The following is a 24542-nucleotide window of genomic DNA, read 5'->3' on the forward strand; positions in this document are numbered from 1 at the left end:
CTGCCTTTTAAAGTCCTGTTATCGAAGGTTCGTCACTCTCCATAGCTTACTACTCTCTTACATGGATGTGTGCTGGAGGTGTACGAAATGGAATAATGATGAATGTTTTTGTAGTGAATCCATTTAAATGATGTTTATGTTTAAGCTTGGCTGGGTAATTCATATAGTGTGATACGGTGCTAGTGGTAAAGAATCTGCCTGCCAATGCAGGGGGAGAAGGAAATGGCAACCCACTCCAGTACTCTTGCCTCGAGAATTCCGTGGACAGAGGAGGCTGGTGGGCTGCTGTCCATGGGGTTGCACGGAGTCAGACACGACTGAAGCGACTTAGCATGCATACATGCATTGGAGAAGGAAATGGCAACCCACTCCAGTATTCTTGCCTGGAGAATCCCAGGGACAGAGGAGCCTGGTGGGCTGCTGTCTATGGGGTTGCACAGACTCGGACACGACTGAAGTGACTTAGCAGCAGCAGCAGCCAATGCAGGAGACTCAACAGATGCAGGTTTGATCCCTGGGTCAGGAAGATACCCTGGAGAAGGGCATGGCAACCCACTCCAGTATCCTTGCCTGGAAAATCACATGGACAGAGAAGTGTGGCGGACTACAGTCCATGGGGTTGCAAAAGCGACTGAAGTGACTTAGCATGCATGCACACATGCATGATACATTCATATTTGAATTAAGGAACTCTGGAAGGATATATTAGAAATGAACATAGCAGTAACCTTTTGAGTAGGACTGAGGAAGTGTTGGAAATTAAGTGGAGGGATCCAAGGTGGGAGGGAGACCTCACTCTGTAGTTTCACACACTTGATGTCTGTTCCATACAACTTGCTCCATATTTTAAAAAATCTACTGCACAGTATACTGTTTGGAAGCTTTAGGAAAAAAGACGGAAATAAAGTCCTGGAAGCTGCCAGCGAGGGAGTAATTGTATTTCTCCCCAGATCTGCAGTGGTACGAAGGTCTAACACCAGCCCTCTGGGCTTCCTCCGTCCGGGATCTTGCTCCCCAGCGCCAGCAGATGCGGTTCCGGTCATAGGACGAAGACTCTCCACTGGCTCTTCCAGGCCTTACTCACCTTCCCCTCTGGGTAAGGAGAATACGTGGCAGTTGTTTCCCTCCTTTTTCATGATGACACCTGTGACATGACCCTCCCTTAGGAGCCTAGCTCTTGGTGGCCTTGAGTCCCAGCTGATAGGGAGCCATGTCCCTCCCTCCAACTCTCCACTGCTCTGACTCCTTCTTGAGGGTCTGTAAATCCATTCGGAGCACTGTTGGAAATATAGTATCCATGGGTCTTATGGATAAAAAGCATCTCTAAACACAAAATCAGATACCCTAGGTTAAAGCATATATAATTCCTCCCCTGCTTTGGCACTAGGATTTAAGAGGATTACAAGGCAGTGGTGTACATAACTGTGCCAGGCTGTGTCCACCAGAGGCAGGGGCGGTAGCTCCTCCCACCTCTCCCAGTCACCATGTGCAGCAGCAGGGGGAGCTTGGAAACCACCCCCAGGGCACCCTGGGAGGCCACAGAAGAGCAAATCCCAACCCAACAGAAAGACCCCAAACCACATTTTCAGGAAAACTGAGAAAGAAAATGCTCCAACTTGAGAACACACATCGGAGAGGCCAGAGCAACTGAGATTGCAGAGTGTGAGAGAGACAGCCACCCAGCAGAAATGTGGGGGAGCAGGACAGGGAGGGCCAGCATACACAGACACAGACACTTCCAAGAGGAGGGCCGGCACCCCCTGTCACAGCTGCTGGAGGAAACTGAGAGGGCAGGGGAAGACACCTCAGCAGGAGGGAGAGCGAGAGACTGTGGCAGTGCCCAGGGACCCCGGTCACAGAACAGAACCCCAGTGACACTTTGTCAGAAGGTTACATCACCACTTGCCCTGCTGCAATGGTTTTGAAAGTATTTTTAGCTGAAAAATATTCTTCAAACAAAACCATGGCACTTCCTCATCCCCTCTGTAACCCTTAGGCTCTCCCGGTTCCCGGGGCAAGGCCCAGCCACATTTAGTCAGTGCCTCTTCTTTTTGGTGGACACATGTGTCTCATCTGCTGAAGCTCCCGGAAGCCTTCCCTGGCGCTCCCGGAAGCCTTCCCTGGCTCTCCCTCTCGTTAGTTTGGCTTCCCAGAGGTAGATGCAGAGAAAGTTCCAGAGAGCGCCTGGGAAGACTCTGCTGGAGATCAGGGAGGAAGCAGGGGCAGCGGGTGCCCTTCAGACCACCTATTGGCCTGATCCCCAAGGGTGGGGGAGGGAGAGGAGTGGGCAGGAGTTCTGATGGTAGTGAGTTCTGAGAAGATGTCATCCAGGCTGAAGGAGCATCCCCAGGCACCATGCCATCCACATCTGTGACCCATGCAGTCACAGCTGGGGCAGCATGGGAGCGACCTTGGCAGGAACACGGCGGGTAGAGGACCAGCCACTGGGCCCTGGCAGCTCCATGGGCTGGACGCTTGGGACCAGCTCTTCACATTCTCTGTCATGAAGGCATGCCCTGTGGCATCGAGGATGTGCCCGGCTCTCTCCTGGGACTCTGCTCTCCAGGCAAGCCCAGTGGGGCTCTCCTCTTGGTGAGCCCAGCACCCAGCATGCAGGCCACTTAGCATGCCTGAGCTGAACTACATCTTTGCTAATTAAATTCTGTCAGCTGTAATATACAGCCTGTGCACCTGTTGCCTGTTCCATCCTTTACTAGTTCTGAGCCATTTCTCCATCCTTTCCCCTTTCCTTCTTTCAGTGGGCACCATTCCTGAGCAATTCCGTCAGTGCTGCTGCGGGCATCTTCAGGGCCATGAATCCAGGAGTAGGAACTCATCAGGTAGGCGACATTCACACAGTGTTCATAGTTTAAGTCCCGTCGTGAGTAAATTCAAGTTAGATTTTTCCAGTCTTAGCAAACCAATAGAATTTATATGAGATATTTTCTGTGCTCTCCTGTCTTGGTCTAATGTCCTCTAGTGCATCATTGCTGATTGGTTGTCCCCTGGGTATATGTTTCTTTCGTGAAACCAAGTCTTAGGAATTAATGACTTGGCTAAACTCTGGTTGTCATACAGACAATGAAAATCAATCTAGAAAATGAAATGTCATTACTTTCATTAATATTGGTTTTAATAAGAGCTACCAGTTAGCATCACATAAAAAAGAAATGTGGATGTTTATTTGCTTTATTATATAAAATATATATGTCTGAAAAGATACGTGTAAATCACACTCTGATAAGTCAAATCTTATACGTGTATTTGAGGCACTGGGCAGTTAAAGGAATGCTTCATTACTTAGAAAAGAACTCTTTCCTTGGTTTAGTGTTACAGATTTTGTGTTCCCTTAAAAATACGGCTCAAATAACTTTATCCAGATCATAATATTTTGTCACTGTTTATTGGTACATGTGTATATGTATACACACATGTATGGCAGAATGCAAATCTAAAAACTAAAATACTAGATTTAGGATGAGATTAAGCTAAGAGTGGTCAGCAGCAGGACCTCATATTTATTGGTGTCTGTTTTGGGGAAGAGAATGGTTATCAGCCACCAAGAAGGTTTATATGTCTTTAATGGTGGTGGTGGTGGTTTGGTTTGCAAGAAGCTCCAAGGAATTTGTAACTGGAGCTCCCGGCTTATGGACATTAGGTCAGTAGCAGCAGGGTTGGGAGGGGAGTTCCCAGGTCATAGCCAACCATTCTTCGAGACCTTATCTCCCAGTGTTCCCCTGAGAGGCAGGAAGTCTGTCGATGAGTATTCTCTTTGTAGAGAAGATGAATTTCATGAAACTTACAAATATCCATATGCTTGTTATTTTTAGACAGAAAACACAAGAATAATTTCATTGATGATACACGTGTGTGTCTTCACATTAAGAGTAGAAACCATCTTGTTCAATGTAGATTTGTGTTGTCTTCATTAGCTTTAGCCATTTACTCTTTAATTTTCTTCATTGGTAATTAGACATTGCATTAATTGAGTTATGTGCTTGCTGTTGATAAAAACAGCTGATAGACCCACAGTCATTAACTTCTGTCTTCTGGGACACCACCAACAATGCCCTTGTCACTGTTTTGTAAAGGAGCCAAAAAATTGTCTTGCCAGGTAGACAATTTTTAGAATATCTCATGGAAAACAAGACATTCGTTACAATTCTCATTTGAGAGGTGTCTTCTTGACTCCCCATTTTTTCTCTATGCTTGTTCTCTTTGGGTTAACATTGCTTCTGTGTCCTTGGCAGGTTCTCCTGTACTGCAGGCCCAATCACCACAGCCTGTCCTGTTGGGCGCTAGACTGCAGAGTGCCCCCACCCTCACCGACATCTACCAGAACAAGCAGAAGCTCAGAAAACAGCACTCTGATCCTGTGTGCCCATCCCAGGCCGGGGCTGGCTACAGCTGCTCCCCCCAGCCCAGCCGGCCTGGCAGCCTCGGGACCTCCCCAACCAAGCACACTGGGTCCTCCCCCCGGAGCTCAGACTGGTTCTTCAGAACTCCGTTACCAACCATCATTGGCTCTCCTACTAAGGTGTGTTTATTCAGCCCTCATGTGACTTTGCTAAACGAACATTTCTTAACTGGGCACTGTGTTCTGGATGGTCAGTTGGATCCAGTAGCAGCCCACAAGAGAAATTGAAATAGGGAAGTTGATTACTCCTAGGTGGTCCCAGGAGAAGCACCCAGGGGCCACACAGAGAAGTTGAGTCAGAGCGCAAACAAGGACAGGACCTGGGCATACGCCTCTATTAGGTCTGCGGCTAGAGTGCTGTGGGGTTCTGGCCCAAGCCTGGTTAGGTCATTCCAAACCAAAGAGCAGGGTTCTGATAAGTTCTATGAGGGTCTTGTCTTAAGGGGTGCATAGTGGGAGGGCCCCAGGAGACGGAAAGGTCACCAGGCCTGTCAGGGAAGTCTGATCCGGAACTTATTCACTCTTGACTCTCTGGGCTGCTGTCTAGGGCGTGCGCTTGTACAGGGAGCTGGTGTCAACGTAAGGTCCCTGCAGTTGGCTTAGCAGTAGCTTAACTGACCTCTCAGGAGTAGAAAGCTTGATCATGAGCTAGTCTAACAGATACTCATGGAAGGCATTCAGGGGCAGAACAACTACAGTTAATCAGCACCTGCTGTGTGCCTGGCAGAGTGTAAGTCCTTTACTTGCTGCATGCTTTATATTCATTATCCTGTTTACCCTGAAGAAAGGAAGCAGGCTTAGCGTAAGTGACCTGGTCAGGGTCATAGAGACTGGATGTAGAGGGGCCAGATTTGAATCCAGGCCCGCCACAGTTTAGAGTCTCTGCTCCAGTCTCTGCACCGCGAGCCTGGCGACTGAATGGAATTAGTCCATATGTTGGAGTAATTCGCTTATGTGTTTTTCTTTAGACCACGGCTCCTTTCAAAATTCCCAAAACGCAAGCATCTTCCAACCTGCTCGCCTTGGCCACTCGTCATGGGCCTTCCGAGGGGCAGCCGAAAGATGGGAACAGCCCAAGGAAGTGCGCTCACTGTGTCCTGGTACAAGGAGGGGAGAGGCAGAAGTCTGAGCATCAGGTCAAGGCAGCGTTTGGCAGGTAAACAAGGCCATTTCCTTCCAGCCTCAAACTTGAAGACTGTACCAGTGCCTCTGTTTCTACCATAAAACAACCGGATCAAACTAGCAGCTGCTCTATGCCAGTGGTTAGTAATAATGTGTACAGTTAGTGACCCTGTGTAAACGTAGCATCTCAGAAAACCAAGATGCTTCCTGCACCTGTGTGAATCAGAGCTCATCCTAAGTTTCCTGAGGGGTCTGTTTCTACCTTCTGTTTTTCTGGTTACGAAATTAATCTCTGTCTTGAATTGTTTGGTCTCTATTTTTGTCTCCTTGTTCTTTGACTTCCCATTAACCCTTTGATGGCTTGGCTTAAGTCACCGTTGTTACTGTTATGTCTGTATTTTTTAAAAGTATACATTTACATTATTATTTTTCTTTTTAGATCCGTCAGTACTGGGAAATTATCAGATCAACAAGTAAAAACACCTTTTGGTGGACATCAAGGCAGCACAGACAGTTTAAATACAGAACGACCAATGGATACAGGTAAGAAAAATCTGGTTTCCTTTAGGGACATAATTTGTTAGTTTTCTCTTGCTGCTGTGACAGATTACCACAAGTATATTAGCTTACGGTTCTCAAGGTCTCACTGGGCTGAAGTTAGGGTGTGGGCAGGGCTATGTTCACTCTGGAAGCTCTGGGGAGACTGTATTCCTTGCCTTTCCAGCTTCTAGGGATCACCTGCTCCCCTTGGCTCATGGCCCCTTCCATCTAGAAAGCCAGCCTTGGCCAGTCTAGACTCAGACCTTCTGCCTGCTTGTTATCCATTTGAAGGCCCCTTGTGATTGCGTTGGACCCACTGGATAATCTCTTTAAAGCCAGCTGATTAGCAACCCTAGTTCCATCTGCAGCTTTAATTCCTCTTTGCCATGTAGTATAGGTATTTACAGGTTCTGAGGGTCAGGACGTGAGCGTCTCTGCCTTGGGTGTGGGGGTAACATTCTGCCTGTCTACTCTTATTGACTGTTCATGAACCTGCTGACCCATGTCTCTTCATCAAGCCTCTGTCATATCATCCGATTTCTTAGGAGCCTGCCAAGACAGTGACTTGTGCAGTGTCTGGATGATAAGCGGCCCATGAGTTAGAAGGAGTTCTGACCAAGATTGTTTTTTATCAGTAGGATAACACTGGCCAAAGTTACCTTAAACACATACGTGTTCTTCAGCGTTTCTTATGTAGCAGGCCTATCCTATAGAGAGCCATGGGTCACTGAGATCCCTGGCTCTTTCACTTGTTCCAGAGACCTTTATGTCCATGGACCCACACCAAGATTACTTTGGACTGCTTGTCAAAAAATTGAAATCAAAGGGCTGGTTCCATGCCCTAAACCAGACTTGTTCAATTGAGCTTTCTAGAAATGGATTTTAGGAATCTGTGTCTCTAGCAAACTCCCCATGTGATTATTATGCACACTTAAATTTGAGAATCACTGTTGTAACCTTTGTTCTTGTTTTCTCTATAATTCTTTTATTGGCTCTCCCATGAAACTCCAAAGCAGGCAATGTCTAGATGAGTAAATATCTTGAGTGTGGTTTGTGTTTTCTATACAACAGGACCTCACTTTTCACTCCACTCTCACCTGGCATCGTTTCTAAAGAGGAGTCTGGTGTAAGTCTTACCCTTGTTCCTCTGATGTAATAGATGAGATGTTCTCTCCCCACCACCACCACCACCACCCCCACATCCACACAGTTTGGCTTCTTTTAGGAATTTTTCTTTGATTCTCTGCTGTTTGAATATGAAGTGCCTAGGTATAGATTTTTTAAAAATTCTAACCACTTGGTGTTCTTGAGGCTTTCTGGACTTGTGGTTTGATTCTTCATCTGTTTGGGAAATTACTTGGTCTTTACTATTGATGGTTTCAAGTATTTCTTTCGTTTCTTTCTTTCTTCTTCTGATATTCCCATTGCATGTACATTATACCTTTGTGGTTGTCCCACAGTTCTTGGACATTCTGGGGGTTTTGTTTTTGGTTCTTCTTTCTCTTTGCTTTCCAGTTTTGGAAGTTCCTACTGACATACCTTCAGGCTAGCTGATTCTCTTCTCCACCATATCCTGTCTGTTGATGAGCTCATCAGATACATTACTCATTTCTCTTCTCTGCCACGTCCTGTCTGGTGATGAGCTTGCCTTTTGATTTTTTGTTGAAAGATATACTAGATATAAAGAATCAAGTTAAATAGTGTGAGGTCTCTTTTCTTTTTTGCCTCGAGTGAGGCTGTATGTAGGGTTTGCTGTAGCTGTAGGTAGCAGGGTAAACTTTTTCTCTGGTGTCTTTGCTTTTGTCTCCCTTTTCTTGGAGTCTTCCTCGATACTCCTATCTCATGCCTAACTCTGCATTTTCTTCTAAGAAACTATAAGCTATAAGACAGCTTAGCTCTAAAGTTTCTCCACATCCTCGCCAGCATTTGTTATTTGTGGTTTTTTGAGGGTGACCATCCTGACAGGTATGAGGTGGTATCTCACTGTGGTTTTTACTTGCATTTCCCTGATCATTAGTGATTTTGAACATCTTTTCATGTACCTATTATTTTTTTGAAAAATAACTTCTCAGGTCCTCTGCCCATTTTTTAATCAGGTTTTTTCCCTCACATTTTTATTTCCAGTTCTTAGTTTCCACATTTTCAAATTATTCTCAGCTGTGACTGCAGTTCACATGTTTTAGAAGTGCACAGAAAACTGACTCCTAGGCTTTGGTGAAAGGAAGATCCACAGCTGTGAAGAGATTACTGTAAAATATTTTTCATGGAGCTCTAAATTAAATTCTCTGTTTTTAAGAGTAATAAATGCTTATTGTAAAAAACCAAAAATCTAATGTGACAGTGAAGTCTTCCTGTAACCCTGCCCTCTGGAATATGGCATGCGTGATGAACTTCTTCTTTCAGCCCCTGCAGGAGCCTGCGGTGTTGCCCTGGCCCCTCCTATAGGAGCAGCAGCAAGTCCCAGGGCTGTGATGTTCACAGTAGGGTCTCCCCCACACAGGGCCGCAGCCACCACGTGTGCCCACATGGGCCTTCGGATAAGAACAACCTCAGGTGAGGATTGACTTAGTTCTGCCTTGGGCTCCTGTTAGCGGTGCAAGTTCTGAAAATGCCTTCATGGTGTGATATAATTTCCAGTGACATGGAGATAACAATCTTCTTTACCTTAAAGGGTTATAAAAAGTAAATGAGGGGACTTTCCCTGGTGGCCCAGTGGTTCAGACTCCACCTTCCACACTCCAGAGAGCACCAGTTCCATCCCTGGTCAGGGACCTAAGGACCTCATACCACGCAGGGTGGCCAAAGAGAGAAAGAAAATAACAGTTTATACTTATTAACTAAGCCAACATTTAAATAGTATAACCCAGTGCTGTGGAGCCTTAGTGGGAACTGTGTGCTCACTTTTGGCTGCTTTAGAAAACAGCATGATGATTCTTAGACCTGTAGAAGTGTGTATAGTATTATTTGACCCGTGGTAACTGCATTCTGTTTATAAGACCACTCACAGCAAAACGGTCTTATAAAGTATTTATCACACATAAAGAAGGCGAGATCTCATCACAATGTTGTTCGTGGTATTAGGAATCAGAACTTGTGTAAGTGCCTCCAGACTCAGGTAGAGTTTTAGTGATGTACCACCTTTGGCCGAGTTTTCTCACCTGAGCACTGCGGTGCAGCAGGGGAGAAAGGCGTGTGCTAAGAGTTTGTCTAAAACAATTTAAAAGCAGCTGTGATGAGTCTGTGAAGGATGCCTTCAGCTGAGGAATGAAGGTGAGCATGGGAAGATAGAGCCTGTTCTTGGGCTGGGGTGGGAGTGGGGTTTCTCTTACCAGTTGCCATCCTGCCTGGTGATCACTGGGTGCTAATCACCGAGCACTGTCCATGTCCTCTCTCCACAGGGGGCTCTAGCGGCTCCGGGGGCTCTCTGTGCTCCATCGGTGGCCGCGTGTGTGGGGGCTCCCCGCCTGGGCTGTGCTCGGGGTCTCCCCCTCCGGGAGCAGAGGCGGCCCCCAGTCTGAGACATGTGCCTTGTGGTGCTTCACCCCCCAGCCTGGAGGGGCTCGTCACCTTTGAAGCCCCCGAACTGCCAGAGGAAACGCTGATGGAGGTGGGAAGAGACCCTGCGATGTGTCCTTTAAGGCTACAGTGAGGAGAGAATTGATGATGAGAGGGCAGAATCCGAGAGCAAGTCCCAGTGGTTCTCCCCATAACCTTTTCTATCTGAAACCTTGGTGGTGTGTTTTTAGAGTTATGTTGACAGTGACATTCATTCACATCAAGCTTTGGTTCACAGGAAGTGACACATACAGATTTTGTATTCTTAGTTCTTTTATCTGAAGTTTATTTACTACTTGTGGTGGTGATTTAGTCACTAAGTTGTGTCTGACTCTTGCGAACCCATGTACTGTAGACCACCAGGCTCCTCTGTCCATGGGATTCTCCAGGCCAGAATACTGGAGTGGGCTGCCATTCTCTTCTCCAGGAGATCTTCCCAACCCACGGATCAAACCTGGGTCTCCTGCCTTACAGGCAGATTCTTTACTGACTGAGCTATGAGGGAAGCCCTTTTACTACTTATAGGACTTTTAAAACATAATCTTTTCCCTGAAACCATAACTTTCTATTCTCAAAGCTTACCTTACCTTACAAGATAAAAATGATATGCTTAAACTTAGCTTTTGAAAAAGTAAATTATAATGCCAACTAAGTCAGTAATGCTGAGAAATACAGCTTCCCAGCAGATTGGACAGTCACGTCCCTCCATGGAGCTGGTTCTCCAGGGAAAAACAGGTCATAATGTGCAGCGTGCTGAGCACACATCCAGAACAGAGGTTAACATTACGATTCCAAAGCCTGTGTCAGCTAACTCCTCAGCGTTGACTCTAGGCCATCTTCCCATGGACTGCATCTGACCTCAGTGCAGATCACCCTGCACTTCAAATTAAAATGGCCCGTTCTCCAGACCATTGAAGGCACTAAGTGTCCATGCTGGACCCCTAGGATTTCTGTTGTATGTGTGGAGGAGAATTAAGTATCTCACATAAAATTTATAAAATACAGCATGCAGAATTTTAGTAGTGATTCTATGGTAAGTTTAAGCTGTAATTTTGAAAATATGTATATAATGTAAATTATGTTCTAGTAAACGTTAGAACATACAGTCCAATCTGCTGTTGCCGAGCAGGGAGACTCTCAAAAGTTGGTTCGTTTATTCTCCTGTCTCGAGGACACTGGTTTTCATCCCTTTTAACCATGGAAGGAGAGTGAAAAACTTAGTCTTATTTGAGATTTCAAAATACATTGCTAGCTAAAAACAAATCTCAAAACAGCGTTAATTTTAGAATACCAGTGTTTAATGCATTGTTATTATGTCTGTGTCTGTTCTTCGCTCTAACTAACTGAAAAGATCATGAAACTTAAAAGCTTTTTTATTAGGAACCACTGTTAACTGAGGAACCACCAGAAATTTAAATAAAGTATCTCTGAAATTTTAAGCCAGTAGAATTCATGAAACTATCGAGAAGTGTAGTCTCGTGTCCAGAATATGCTGAAGTTCTTACATCTCAGTATCTATTTGGTCATATTTCTGTCTCATGTACATTGATTTTGTTCTGTGTTTCATTTTTTCCTGGTGAAAGCACAATGGCCTCACATCTTTGAGGCTGAATGTTGTGGTTGCTCTCATACATGCCACAAAAACATATGATACACCTTTGGTTTCATTTGTGTTTATCTTCTCATTAGTTTTCTGGAATTTAGAAATTTCAGTCTCCTTTGATCATTATAATATTGATACGTATAGAAAAATATTAGCAGTGGCCACGGTTGGTATACAGAAATTAGTGTGCACCTTTCCTTAACCTGCAAGTTTCTAAGACAAGTTGGCTTTGCCTTAGCAAGAACATGCAGACACCTTACGCCACCTGAACTCAATGCTGCTGTTCACGGAGTGTGTGCTGGACCTGACGGCTGTGCGCGGGGGGAGCCCGGAGCTCTGTGCATCCGCTGTCTCCGTGTACCAGATCCAGGAGAGTGCGGTGGTGGACCAGATCAGCCAGCTGAGCAAGGACTGGGGGTAGGTGGCCCCTGCTGTCCATCTCCTTCCTTCCTTCCTGCCCTCCATACACTGGCGTCCAAGCTGGAGGCCTTGCCACCAACTGCAGGTCACGTCTGGTTAACAGAAGTGTGAAGGAGTCTCTGAGTTATTTCAGTGCTCAATTTCACTGTGTGAGCCAAGACCGGAGGTTCTGCAGCCTTGATTTTAAAGATACTTGATTATAAAGAGATGGTACTCTTATCTGAGTGTGCCCCTAATGTTAAAGTACACTTTTTTCCACACCGACCCTTCTCCTTTCAGGAGTCCTTTGTGCACTAAGAGTGTCCAGGCGGGGTGAGATGGGGCCTGGCCTGTTGGTTAGCAGGCTAACACTGTGCTTGCTGTCTCTGGGCCAGGCGGGTAGAGCAGCTGGTGTTGCACATGAAAGCTGCACAACTCCTGGCAGCCTCTCTGCATCTCGCCAAAGAGCAGATCAAATCTGGGAAGCTGAGCCCGTCCTCGGGTGTGAAGCAAGGTAGGCTGGGGCATGATGAGCTCCTGGGGCCCAGCAGTCCTCTCCCCTGCACTGAGAAAGGGGTTTTTGATGAGGGGTCACTGTGTTATTAAGTATTCTTCAATGGGAAAAGATGCTGGCTTCTCTGTTTTTAACAGAGCAATCAGGTGCTTTGTTGTCAATCCTCTCTTGACTGAGAGAGAGGACATAGGGAAGAATGATTTCCAGGCACTTTTCTCAGTGATCATTTTGTGTCACTTTCCTTAAGTTGGCAGGAAAGTTGCATGTCACCATGACTCTGTTTTTGAAAGAAAACTGAGTTCTTATTTCAACTTTTTTCCAGTTGTCAAAAATCTGAATGAACGATATAAATTCTGCATTAGCATGTGCAAGAAACTGACAGAAAAACTGAATCGCTTCTTCTCTGACAAGCAGAGATTTATTGATGAAATCAACAGCGTAACTGCAGAGAAACTCATCTATAACTGTGCTGTAGAAATGGTAACCCTTTTTAAGGTGTAATATTGTACAGTAATAGTTGTGGTGTTTAAGAGCATCTTTTGAATTGCACACCTGCTTGACATCATCCTTTTAAACAGTTTATGCAGCACTACTCCCAAGTCCCAGGTGTTATGGTACCTCTTCCTGAAGGAGTATTTGGACTGAATTAACATGCAGCAGACATAAGCTGTGTTGGTTACCACATTTGATATTAATAAAAGTTTACCATACTGCTTAAAAATTGCTAACATTAGGCATGATCTAATCTTTTGATAGTTTGTGTCTAAAAGCTATTGCTGGATCTGTTTCTTCATTTCCCATTGTTTAAGAAATTTGGCTTAAAATGTTAGAAAAAAATTCTGCTCTTTTATCCTATCTGCAAAATTCATGTGCTCAGATTCCATGACTGACCTCAGTATAGACAAGAAGTTTAACCTACTTTGCCAAATATCTGGTTATATTTGTAGAAATAATTTGTTTTCTGTATCTTGAGAGGAAAATTGCCTGAGATAAGCATGAAATTAGGGGCTGTTAAAGAAGTAATTCAGTGGGGAAGAACTTAATTATTGACCAACCTTATGATTTTTACCATACTAACACAATTGACCTTCCTTCTTGGCCCCAGATTTACCTGAACTCTGAATTGTACTGTTATATTACCCCCTTGGCATTTTTTTGAAAGCCATCATAATAAAAAGGCATATGAAAACAATTTTGGAATATAAGCTATTGATGAGAATAATATACATTATATTGTTATAAATTGTTGACATGAATAATATTATGCACTGTATCATTTTGTACCAAATTAAGACTTCGTAGGACAGATTTTCTCTTAAAATTTGTGCCAGGACTGATGTCCTGTCGTGAGGAGTGACAGTGCTGCTGTCTCTGCTGATGACAGGGCCACGTGCCTCCAACAAATCTCTCCTGAGCCCTGGCTGCCGAGCAGCTTGGGGGCACTCACCTGACTTGTAGTTTCTTTCTTTTTCCCTCCATTTCAGTACTTTGATTTTCCATATTCATTTTATTTATCTTATTGTAAGTGGCTTTACTTTTTGAAAGAGACAGCATGCTGACAGGTAAATTAGCACACTGGATTCCTCACAGACTCAGAGATGAATGATTAAAGAGAAAATTAGGGTGCTATTGGGAAAACAAAATGCTCATAACCCTGTGAATGACACTGGGGAGGCCCTGCCCCCCACTGCCCAGCTTACTCCTGCTTCTCGTGACTCGGCCTCAGTGTCACTTCCTGGAGGCTCTCCTCACCTTCCCCTCCCTGATAGTCTGGTTAGATGCCCCTTGAGTGTAGTCCACTCGGTACCATCCAGGGCTTCCTCTTGTGATACTGTGTGGCCCTTGGAGCACAGCCCACACCTTACCTGGACTGTGAGCTCGCCTTCATCATATGCCCACTGCCCCGTAAATTCAAGAGGTGCCCAATAAATGTCTCTGAGTGAATAAATCCCACACACCAGGAGGTCCTTTAACTGAAAGAAGCGGCTGATAAATGGCTTTTAACATCATTTAATTATTTCATTGTAACAAAATCTGCTTTAATGAAATGCCAGGTTACTAGTGAAGTGTATATTTAAAGTAAACTTTTTATTGAAGTCAGAGATGAGCCAGTTTAGAAGTGTTAAACCTTAGGAGTTTTGAGTCTCTGAGTTCAAGAAAGTTATGTTTCAATGCAGAGTTAGTAATTCTTTTGTCAAGAAGCTTTTCCTTTATATCACTCACCCAGTAAGTTATATCATTTTGTCAAAATATATTAATTTTAGAGAGATTCCATTTAAAGCTGCATTGCGCACATGGATTCATATTTTCTTGGAAAAGCTGAGAACCTTCGTCTTTGTTCGCTGGTTTCAGGTTCAAGCCGCAGCATTGGATGAAATGTTTCAGCAGACTGAAGATATTGTTTATCGCTATCATAAGGCAGCCCTTCTTCTGGAGGGCTTAACTAAGATTCTTCAGGACCCAGCAGACATTGAAAACATCCACAGATGTGAGTTGAATTGGAAAGCAGTGTGTTTGCTGATTGCATCTCCTCGTCTTCTCCTGGCACAGCAGGAATACCCTGGGGTGTGCAGTGCCCTGCCCACGGGGGTTGCATCTTGGTTTCCCAACCTTGGGCTAGTCACATCCCCCTTCCGTGGCCTCAGTCTCCTCTTCTGTGAGATGAGGGACAAGGCCTGCCTTGCAGAGCTGTTGTGAGGAGTAGATATGAGGCTTGTGAAGAGCAGATGAGGAGGTGGTGGGCCTCTTGGAGGAGGTGTGGTCATCCACATTCTGAAGAGCAACCAGGGACTGCCAGGTCTATACTTGTTTGCAGTTGTGAGCAAACTAGCTGTTAAAATCTACGTGTTCTTCATTTGGCTTGCTAATCTAGCTTTTACACCGTGCAGCACTAAGCTAGACAATTACCAGGCAGAAAGAAGAGAAAGCACTAGAACTGTTAACTTTGGGGCAAAGATAGGACGGAAGTGAGGGTGGAGGTGGAGAGAGAGATTTTTCTCGGTGATTCTTTCCTCGGTTTTGAAATATTAATGGTATTTATCATGGATTTATTTTATTTCTAGATAAATCTAGTATTGAAAGAAGATTGTCAGCACTCTGCTATAGCACCTCAGCCTTGTGAGCAGCAGCAGGCCTGCCCCCGGGACCAGCGGTGGGTGTCAGGTGATGCCATTGGGAGCACAGCTTGGGTCCTGTCGCCCCACTCTTACATGGTGACTACCAAAGAGCACGCAGTGGTTTCACAAAGGAAAACCAGTCCCAGAACTACATATTGTAGGAGGTCTGCCTTACCAGAGAAGTCACCCCTTCCCTTTCTCTTTATACAAGCAGATGCAAAAGTGTTCCACTGGGCTTTGGGTTTGATTTTGGTAAATAAATGTACCTTAGAACTGGAGTCACCAATACTGTTACTGTTAAGGAGAGTTAGCGTGAAGTGATGAGTGGCTCTTTGTACTAGCCACCAGAGCACAGTGTGGGACTCCTTGTATTCACTGAGGCGTGGAAGTAAAAAGCCCCATCTCCTCCGGGCAGTTCAGTTCTCGGGGTGAGTTTATCTGAGTCTGAGCACGCACCCATAAACAGCTCAGGAAGAAACAGCTTAAGGAGGAGTGAAAGATGACTCTTGGAAGATATTGTGAAATCTTCAATTTGAGCTAACATGGACATATATTAATAATCTTCCAAAATCTTTCATATTGCACTAACTTATTAAAACAACTGTATTGAATTTTGCAATTTCAAACTAACTGAGGCACAATGGACTTGTTTAGAGTATTTTACTTGATTATGTATGCATACCCTTTCCATAATTCACATTAATCTCTCGTAGACTTTTCAGTGGTAAAGACTTGTGTTTTATGAGCCTCTGCATTTTCTTAACCTATTCATCTATGCCTACAGGTTTTCTCTCACTGATATTTTTAAGTTGCTGGTTGTCTGCTTTAGTTTGCATTTTTTACTGTGCATGCATAATGTGCATTCATGCCTGTGACTGCTAGGTTTATTCGGGCAGCATTAGAACAAATGGCAGGCCAGAGATACACTCAAGAATTGCAGTAGAGCCAAAACAGAGTTGGTGACTTCTAGGCTTTTTAGTGATGTGGAGTTTTACGTGAAGTCAGTGAAAAATGAGGTTTGTTTTCTCTTAGGATGAGGGGCAGCTCTCTCCAGCCTATGTACATTTTCCTGTTCATCCTGGCAGTCCACCAGGGAGCTAGTCATGGAGAATGTGGGGCCTTAATGTCCCTTCAGAAATGGTGCCCACGCGGTCGATGATTTGGTTTCTTTGACTTACGTGCTTGGATACTTGAACAAACCATTCTCCAGTTTTAATCATCTTAGATGATGTCATCTAAACTTGGACAAATTGCACAGAAGCTCTTTGGCATTAATCTAATTTAGTGTACTGATAAAAACAAAAACAAGGTTTTTCCTTTACTTTGACAAAGTAATGTAATTTTTACCTTATTTATCTGTATAAAATTCCAGCAGTTAATTTGAACATTTATTTATATGATGTTTGTATTTTTAGGTCTTTAATACAGTGTTTCTACCTCTCATTTGTAACTGCATGCATTACTCATGAAACTAGGTAAAACTCACTGAATTGTGTAGTAGCCTTTTTATTATTGCCTGTACAGATGTATACTAAGATAAATAAAACTGACCAGGTGTTTCTAGGACAAGGCTGGGTCCCTGTGACATGGCTTGTCACACCAACTCCTTCCTCAGTGAGTTTGGAGGCTGGTGGTTGACGCACATTGCCTCAGGACTTCAGGTTGTGGTGACAGTCCTGCAGGCTATGGGAGCAGGGCTGTGCTGGGGTCCTCCCTCCCCCAGCAGGGTGACAAGCACCATTACCGGTGATGCTCTAGTTTGTACCACTGTTTTGAGTATTAAGGGCAGTTTCTTGTATGTTCTCTCAGTTACCACCTAGGTCATCTCAGTTGATCCTCCAAAGCGGGTGGGTGCATTCTGGCCCCTCCTCTCCTTTCCCGTTTGTTTTAAACACAGGATGGAATGAGTTCACAGTGAGGAAATGCTTGGTCTGCCGTCAGTACCTAGGCAGTGGTCTCGAAGTGCATTCTTCTTCTTGTGCGAGAAAGGTCAGATGGTAGGTGGTGTATTTGTGAAACCCTGCAGTCTGAACAGCAGAAAACAAACTGTAAATGCAGGAGTGATGATTCTGATTATATTTCCATTATCAAGGCTGATTGTTTTAAGAGATTTTGCCTTGATTATAGCAATAATAAACAAATTATGTTTATGCTTTATGTTTCCATGTGTATCTTTTGATTTTTCTATCATCTTTTTCATGAAATGGACCAGTCCATACATTCATGGATTGACATCTGGAAAGTAATGGACCGTACAAATGCAGGTAGAGGAGTAATCCGCGAATGTGCTAGCTGGCTGTTCCTGTTGTAAGGATTTGCCTTAACTGGGCCTGTGCTGGGCCTGAGGGATGATGTCTACACCCCCTTCTCCTGAAGAGGAAGAGCTAGAGTGCCCTTCATTCCACCCTCCTGGGGTTGAGAAGAGGAGGCTGGAGAAAAGGTTACTGTTTGGGCTGGGTGGGCTCAGTCCCCACATGTAACAGGAGGGAAGTCGAGCTGGACACCATGGACGTGAAGTTGTTACTTGGCTCTAGAAAGCCCGTGAGGTGATGGAGGGACTTATGCATGGGCCTTGGAGGAAGTCTTGCTGCTTCCGCCATAGTCTCCGCAAGCATCACCTGTTCTCACTGGGACTGAGTGAACTTGTGTTGTTCCAGGAGGATACCTGCTGCTGGGGAGCTTGGCGTCTTCCCTCCCTGACAGGCACCACCTGGAAGTATCGTGTCTGCTCTGCATGCCAGGAGATGACTCTGGCTGTGCCCTGGGCCCCAAGTCTGCAGCCGTGGAGGCTCCTGAGTGTTGCCCAATTCTCCTTGTTTGTCCCAGCCCTGGCTGGAACACTGTCTGTGGGCAAGGGGTCAGGATGGCCGGGTCCTCACCCAAACAAAGGAGACACATCACAGTGGCCCACCCGGAAAAGCACCCACCACGGGAAATGACCAGTAGCCTAAGTCCCCTAAAGTCTCAGCCTTTGTGGACAAGGCAGGGCCAAACAGATGAAGGGTCATAATAGGCCAGGACCCAGACTGTTCTGGAGGAAGGGGCCAAGGCTTCAGGTCCCCTTCCCCAGGGCCTTGCTTGGCCAGTTAGTAATGTGCCATGTAGATCTTTGTTGTGGCCGTTCAGTGTGTCCTTTTTGAAGAGCCTCTGGAGTGGATCTGAGTGGAGGTCACCGAGCCCTGGGCTTCCTCTCATCCTTCCACTCCCAGACTGTTGCATCTTGGCTGTTCTCTGCCTCCTTGGGTGCTGCTATCTTGGTCTCGGACTCCCTCGCGCAGCGGTGGCCCCTTGATACATTCCTTCCTCGCCTCTCTCTCCCAACAGTCTCCAGTCTTGAGGCTTCTGTGAGTGGCAGGGTAAAAAGTCCCTGGCTGAGGGTCCTAGTCTCTGGGCTCAGATAGGGGGGCGGATCTGAGCCAGGGAGGGGGTTTCTGAGGGAGGCTGAGGCTGGGAACCCTTCTGCAGTCACAGGCTGTCTCCTCATCATATCTGGTGTTCAGAGAAGTGAACCCTCCGTGGACTTCAGACACTGAAGATGTGGAATAAAATCTCATTTCTCAGACCAGCTGACCTTGAGCACACGTCAACATTTAAGAGGTTGCTCACAAAGGAGCCAGCTTGTGACCAAAGCGTGTCAGTCCAGAGAGGATATGAAAACTGGGGGATTCTTGGGAACAGATGCTTGTTATGTAAGGGGCTTGTTTACTTCCACATGGGTCCCAGCTTCCTTCCACATGGTCACGAACACAGTATCTGCTCTGCAACGTCCTGTCCAGCAGGCTGGACAGGATGCCCTGTGTTGCCCACTTGCTCCATTCAGGACTGAATGGCCAGCACCTTCAGCAACTACTCAGCTGAGCTGTGGAAGACAACCAGACGACACACCTGAAATTTGAGTATCACATAACTTCCCCATGTCACAAAATCTCTTTTTTTTAAAATATCCACTTTAAATGTAAGAACCAGTCTTAATTTGCAGGCTGTTGTGTGTGTTCCTGGTGCTCAGGTGAACCACAGAAGAGCCAGGCATTGAGGTGCACATGGTGGCAGAGACAGGCCCCTGGGGACGTGTGATCCCCACCAGCCATGTGTCGGTTAACATGGATGTGGACGGTCCACATCCAGGTCATCAGCACAGCCCTGGTGACGATTCTGACCTTAAACATTTCATTGGATGGTTAGTAAATACACAGGATGCAAAAGTTGCACGATTATTAGTTTTTGAGCATCTGGAGACACTTGTCTTTCTGGTCCTTTGACAAGTGAGGCCCCTTTCACTTGTGCTGTGTGGCCTTGGGCAGATCCCTTGCCTTCTTGCAGCTCTGCTTTTCCATCCAGTGAAGAAGATCACAGAGGCACCTACTCATACGGTCCTGGTGGGGAAAACTGCCCGCGAACAGGGAGGGCACTGAAGGGCCTGGGGAAAACCTAGGAGCAGGGGCTTACAGGCCTGCGCAGGTACCTATTCAGCCCTGCTCCCCAGAAGCCCAGCTCCCTTCTGAGAGGAACAGGGAGGCAAGTCCTGGGCCCCCTTCCTCCAGAGAAGACCCCTGGGCCCCTCCTGTTGCTGGTGAGACCAGCGTTTCTCTTGAGAGTAGTGGGGCATAGGGTCCCAAAGGAGAGACAAAAGGGTCTCCAGGGGAAAGGCTGCTCCAGGTCTCCCCCTGACTTCTGCCTCCAGGGGTCTTCATACTCCTGTGTTGAGGATGGCCCTGAAGGGTCTTCCGTGGGTGAGAATGGCCAGGCCTCCAGCCAACAGGGTGTAGAAGTTGCTGTACACTTGGATTTAGGGGTGACTCCCTGGAGTGGAGGGAGGAGGGGTCTTTGTGAGGCAGGGTCTAGGGGAGGCATCACCTCTTCTGTGAGGTGTGTCCTAGGCCAGAGGCTGATGGATAAATTTCAAGAAACTGCAATGTTTGACTTCAGAGTTAGTCTCTTCCTACTTACACACCTGCCGTGCTGGGACTGCAGCAGTGAGAGGCTTGACTGCCCTCACAGGGTGTACCTTTCGGACAAGACTGATAACCACATGGTGAGTGCAGTGAATGCCATGAAAGAGAGATGGACAGTGTCATTGCTGTGGGCGGGCTCACGGTGGGGGTGATGGAGCCAAAGTCAGGAAAAGATGAGTGGCTGTTGCCCAGGTTAAGGAAGGAGGGAAGGGTGTTCTGAGAGCGAGACTGGCCTGTGCAAAGGCCCTGTGGCAGGGAAACCTGCCTTAATGGAGGCAGTGACAAGACAGCAGTCCTCTGTCCCGGCACCATGTGCTTTTCGTAGCACAGTAACCAGTTTCTGAAATTACCCTGTTTATGCTTTTACTTGCTATTCTGCTCACCTCACTAAAGTGTCATCTTTCTCAAGCCAGGAATCTGTCTTGTTAATAATGCACCTAGTTCCTAGGACATTTCTTGGCAAAGAGCAGGTGCTCAAAACATATTTGTGGAAAATGATGGTGGCATTTATGATTTTGGTGGTGATGGTGGTGGTGGTGAGGATGATGCTGGTGGGGATGGTGGGGATGGTGGTGGTGGTGAGGATGATGCTGGTGGGGATGGTGGGGATGGTGGTGGTGAGGATGATGCTGGTGGGGATTGTGGGGATGGTGGTGGTGGTGAGGATGATGCTGGTGGGGATGGTGCTGGTGGGGATGTGGGGATGGTGGTGGTGGCGAGGATGATGCTGGTGGGGATTGTGGGGATGGTGGGGATGGTGGTAGTGGTGAGGATGATGCTGGTGGGGATGGGGTGGTGGAGAGGATGGTGCTGGTGGGGATGGTGGTGGTGAGGATAGTGCTGGTGGGGATGTGGGGATGGTGGGGATGGTGGTGGTGGTGAGGATGGTGCTGGTGGGGATGTGGGGATGGTGGGGTTGTGGTGGTGGTGAGGATGATGCTGGTGGGGATGTGGGGATGGTGGTGGTGGTGAGGATGATGCTGGTGGGGATGTGGGGGTGGTGGTGGTGAGGATGATGCTGGTGGGGATGTAGGGATGGTGGTGGTGGTGAGGATGATGCTGGTGGGGATGTGGGGATGGTGGTGGTGGTGAGGATGATGCTTGTGGGGATGGTGGTGGTGAGGATGATGCTGGTGGGAATGTGGGGATGGTGGTGGTGGTGAGGATGATGCTGGTGGGGATGTGGGGATGGTGGTGGTGGTGAGGATGATGCTGGTGGGGAGGTGGGGATGGTGGTGGTGAGGATGATGCTGGTGGGGATGTGGGGATGGTGGGGATGGTGGTGGTGGTGAGGATGATGCTGGTGGGGATGTGGGGGTGGTGGTGGTGAGGATGATGCTGGTGGGGATGTAGGGATGGTGGTGGTGGTGAGGATGATGCTGGTGGGGATGTGGGGATGGTGGTGGTGGTGAGGATGATGCTTGTGGGGATGGTGGTGGTGAGGATGATGCTGGTGGGAATTTGGGGATGGTGGTGGTGGTGAGGATGATGCTGGTGGGGATGTGGGGATGGTGGTGGTGGTGAGGATGATGCTGGTGGGGATGTGGGGTTGTGGTGGTGGTGAGGATGATGCTGGTGGGGATGTGGGGATGGTGGTGGTGGTGAGGATGATGCTGGTGGGGAGGTGGGGATGGTGGTGGTGAGGATGATGCTGGTGGGGATGTGGGGATGGTGGTGGTGGTGAGGATGATGCTGGTGGGGAGGTGGGGATGGTGGTGGTGAGGATGATGCTGGTGGGAATGTGGGGGATGGTGGGGATGGTGGTGGTGGTGAGGATGATGCTGGTGGGAATGTGGGGGATGGTGGGGATGGTGGTGGTGGTGAGGATGATGCTGGTGGGATGTGGGGATGGTGGTGGTGGTGAGGATGATGCTTGTGGGGATGGTGGTGGTGAGGATGATGCTGGTGGGAATTTGGGGATGGTGGTGGTGGTGAGGATGATGCTGGTGGGGATGTGGGGATGGTGGTGGTGGTGAGGATGAAGCTGGTGGGGAGGTGGGGATGGTGGTGGTGAGGATGATGCTGGTGGGAATGTGGGGGATGGTGGGGATGGTGGTGGTGGTGAGGATGATGCTGGTGGGAATGTGGGGATGGTGGTGGTGGTGAGGATGATGCTGGTGGGGATGTGGGGATGGTGGTGGTGGTGAGGATGATGCTGGTGGGGAGGTGGGGATGGTGGTGGTGAGGATGATGCTGGTGGGAATGTGGGGGATGGTGGGGATGGTGGTGGTGGTGAGGATGATGCTGGTGGGATGTGGGGATGGTGGTGGTGATGTTGCTGTTGGTGGTGGTTACGGTAGTGACTGTGGCGACGTCCACATTCCAGGCAGATAGACACTGTGTGTGATCCTATGTCGTCACACATCCAGGAACTTCTATATGAGTATATATAGATCTCGCAGGGCCTGGGAGGGGACTGAAGGTGCTTGCTGACTCTCACGGTGATCAGTGCCCACATCAGGATCTGCCTCAGGCAGGCTTCCTGGAGCCCACGCCCTGACACGCCCCCACAAGATGCAGATACAGCAACAACTCTGCTTGTGCACAGGGACTCTTTTACCCATCTCTGTGCACACGTGAGTGCGTCCATCCTGTGACGGACACAGGCTTTCGTCACCGGCCCTGCCTGACCAGAGGTCAGCGCATCGGGTCAAAGTGTGTGCGGCTAGGAAGGCTAGGGAGGCCCCCCACAGAGCCATGGGAAGCTTTGACACAGGCGGGTGGCCTGATTGCACTGGCAGCTTGGAGAAAAGATGGGAAGCGGCATAAGTGGACACAGGGACACCCCCTGAAATGTCTTCAGAGGAAAGTGCCTGGTTTCTAGAGACAGGGAGGAGCTAAAACCCGTGTGACTTGGAGATGAACAGGATGGGGGTGTGTCCAGGAGGATTCCCTGTTGCTAGGAATTGTGTATGAATTTGTTTTTGCTGTGTAACAAAACCACTCCAAGAACAGTAGCTTCACACAGTGAACACACCTGATTCTCACAGTTCTGTGGTCCAGCTGAATGGCTCTGGTTGGCTCTGCATGGCTGGTGCTCAGTGGCCTGGGGGCCCTCACCTGTGCTTGTGGGTTTGCTTGACTTTCTGCTGTTGACTGCTGGCCCAACCCCATTCAGGAGCACCCGGCATCAGAGGACAAGCCCCGGACACCCACTTCTCATCCCTGCAAACTAGGATCTGTCAGTGTCCCGTTGGCCAAGTCCAGGGTCAACGTGGGAAGTAGAGTCTACCTCAGGGGTAGCACAGCCCTGTGCGCCCGGCGGGGTGGGGGGCAGAGTTCTTGCAGCTGCCATGCATGGAAAGGACTCCAGCTGGTTTAAGCAGAATGGAATTAGTAAAACACGAATATTTGTAAGAAGAATCTTGGGGAGGCCTGGGAACATGACACAGGCTTAGGACATGCAGGATGGATGTCATTGCACTGCTGTGACCCTCGTCCACTGCTGCTCTGGGGGCTTGATCCTGTGGCGATTCCACCTGGTGTACAGAGAAGACCTGGGGCCACTTTGCACCTCCTGGGTCACACGAAAGACCCTGTTTGCAAGGCAGGCAGAGCTCAAGCCCAGTCATCGCCTTTGCATGGATTGGAGAGGTCTAGGGTAAGGATCTACACAGAAATATGGGTGGTGTCCTGAGGGGTCAGGGCCTAGAAAAAAGGAGACCTGGAAATCCGATGTGAGGAGGTCTGGGGGTGGCCCATGCCAATGACCTAGGGAGCAGACACACAGCATTGCGTTTCATGTCAGTGGCCACCAGGGGGAGCGCCAGGCAAACCAGGTAGCAGATGACTCATCCAGAGGTGGACCAGCCTCATTTCCAGACCTCAGTGCTGGCCTTGGCGCCAGAAGCCACAACCAGTGGCCCAAGTGCCCAGTGTGCAGCAGCCCTGCTGCTGGCCTCCAGGCTGGCTCTCAAGGGGCCCACAGCAGCAAGCATCCAGGGTGGAGTGGTCACCAGGTCAGCACCCCACCTCCTGTGGGCTCCCCTTGTCTGTCTCATGCCCCCTGGACACTTGCCAGCCAAGTCCTGCATGGGAGCTCAGCTCCTCACTGTGAGGGCCCCTCCTCTCTCAGTGTCTGAGAACTGACCGGTCCCGTTTCCCCGTGGATGATGATGATTCTTTTTATAAGTACTTTGTGTCTTGCAGAAATCCTTACAAAGAACAAACTTTCCATCATCTCAGAGATTATATTAACATTTTGGTTCATCCACTCAGATGATCTCCCTATGTAAACCATCTTTTATAAAAATGCAGCTATTGAAATTATACTATTTAAAAACTTGTGTATGAAGGTATTATGAACAGCTGCGCCTTTTAAGGG

The 24542-nt window shown here is 47.6% G+C and overlaps 1 protein-coding gene across 7 annotated transcripts in view; it reads left to right on the forward strand.

Moving 5' to 3' along the window:
- ULK2 (unc-51 like autophagy activating kinase 2) overlaps positions 1-24542 on the forward strand; it is a 63609-nt gene that overhangs the window by 38704 nt on the left and 363 nt on the right. For 3 of the 7 annotated variants that reach the window (XM_055407391.2, XM_055407394.2, XM_055407393.2), the window contains 12 exons: positions 951-1096; positions 2760-2840; positions 4251-4537; positions 5386-5573; positions 5979-6082; positions 8483-8632; positions 9478-9686; positions 11476-11654; positions 12032-12150; positions 12473-12630; positions 14503-14638; positions 15213-17418. In XM_055407391.2, the coding sequence (XP_055263366.1) occupies positions 951-1096; positions 2760-2840; positions 4251-4537; positions 5386-5573; positions 5979-6082; positions 8483-8632; positions 9478-9686; positions 11476-11654; positions 12032-12150; positions 12473-12630; positions 14503-14638; positions 15213-15271 (1816 nt within the window). In that variant the 3' untranslated portion in view covers positions 15272-17418. Of the gene's footprint in view, positions 1-950; positions 1097-2759; positions 2841-4250; positions 4538-5385; positions 5574-5978; positions 6083-8482; positions 8633-9477; positions 9687-11475; positions 11655-11936; positions 12151-12472; positions 12631-14502; positions 14639-15212; positions 17419-24542 lie in introns of those variants that run through there. The other 4 variants (XM_055407392.2, XM_088828941.1, XM_055407396.2 and 1 more) reach the window with 4 other exon arrangements.

Source organism: Moschus berezovskii, chromosome 20 (genome assembly GCF_049115385.1).
Source record: "Moschus berezovskii isolate FMDL1 chromosome 20, NW_MosBer_1.0, whole genome shotgun sequence".
NCBI lineage: Eukaryota > Metazoa > Chordata > Mammalia > Artiodactyla > Moschidae > Moschus > Moschus berezovskii.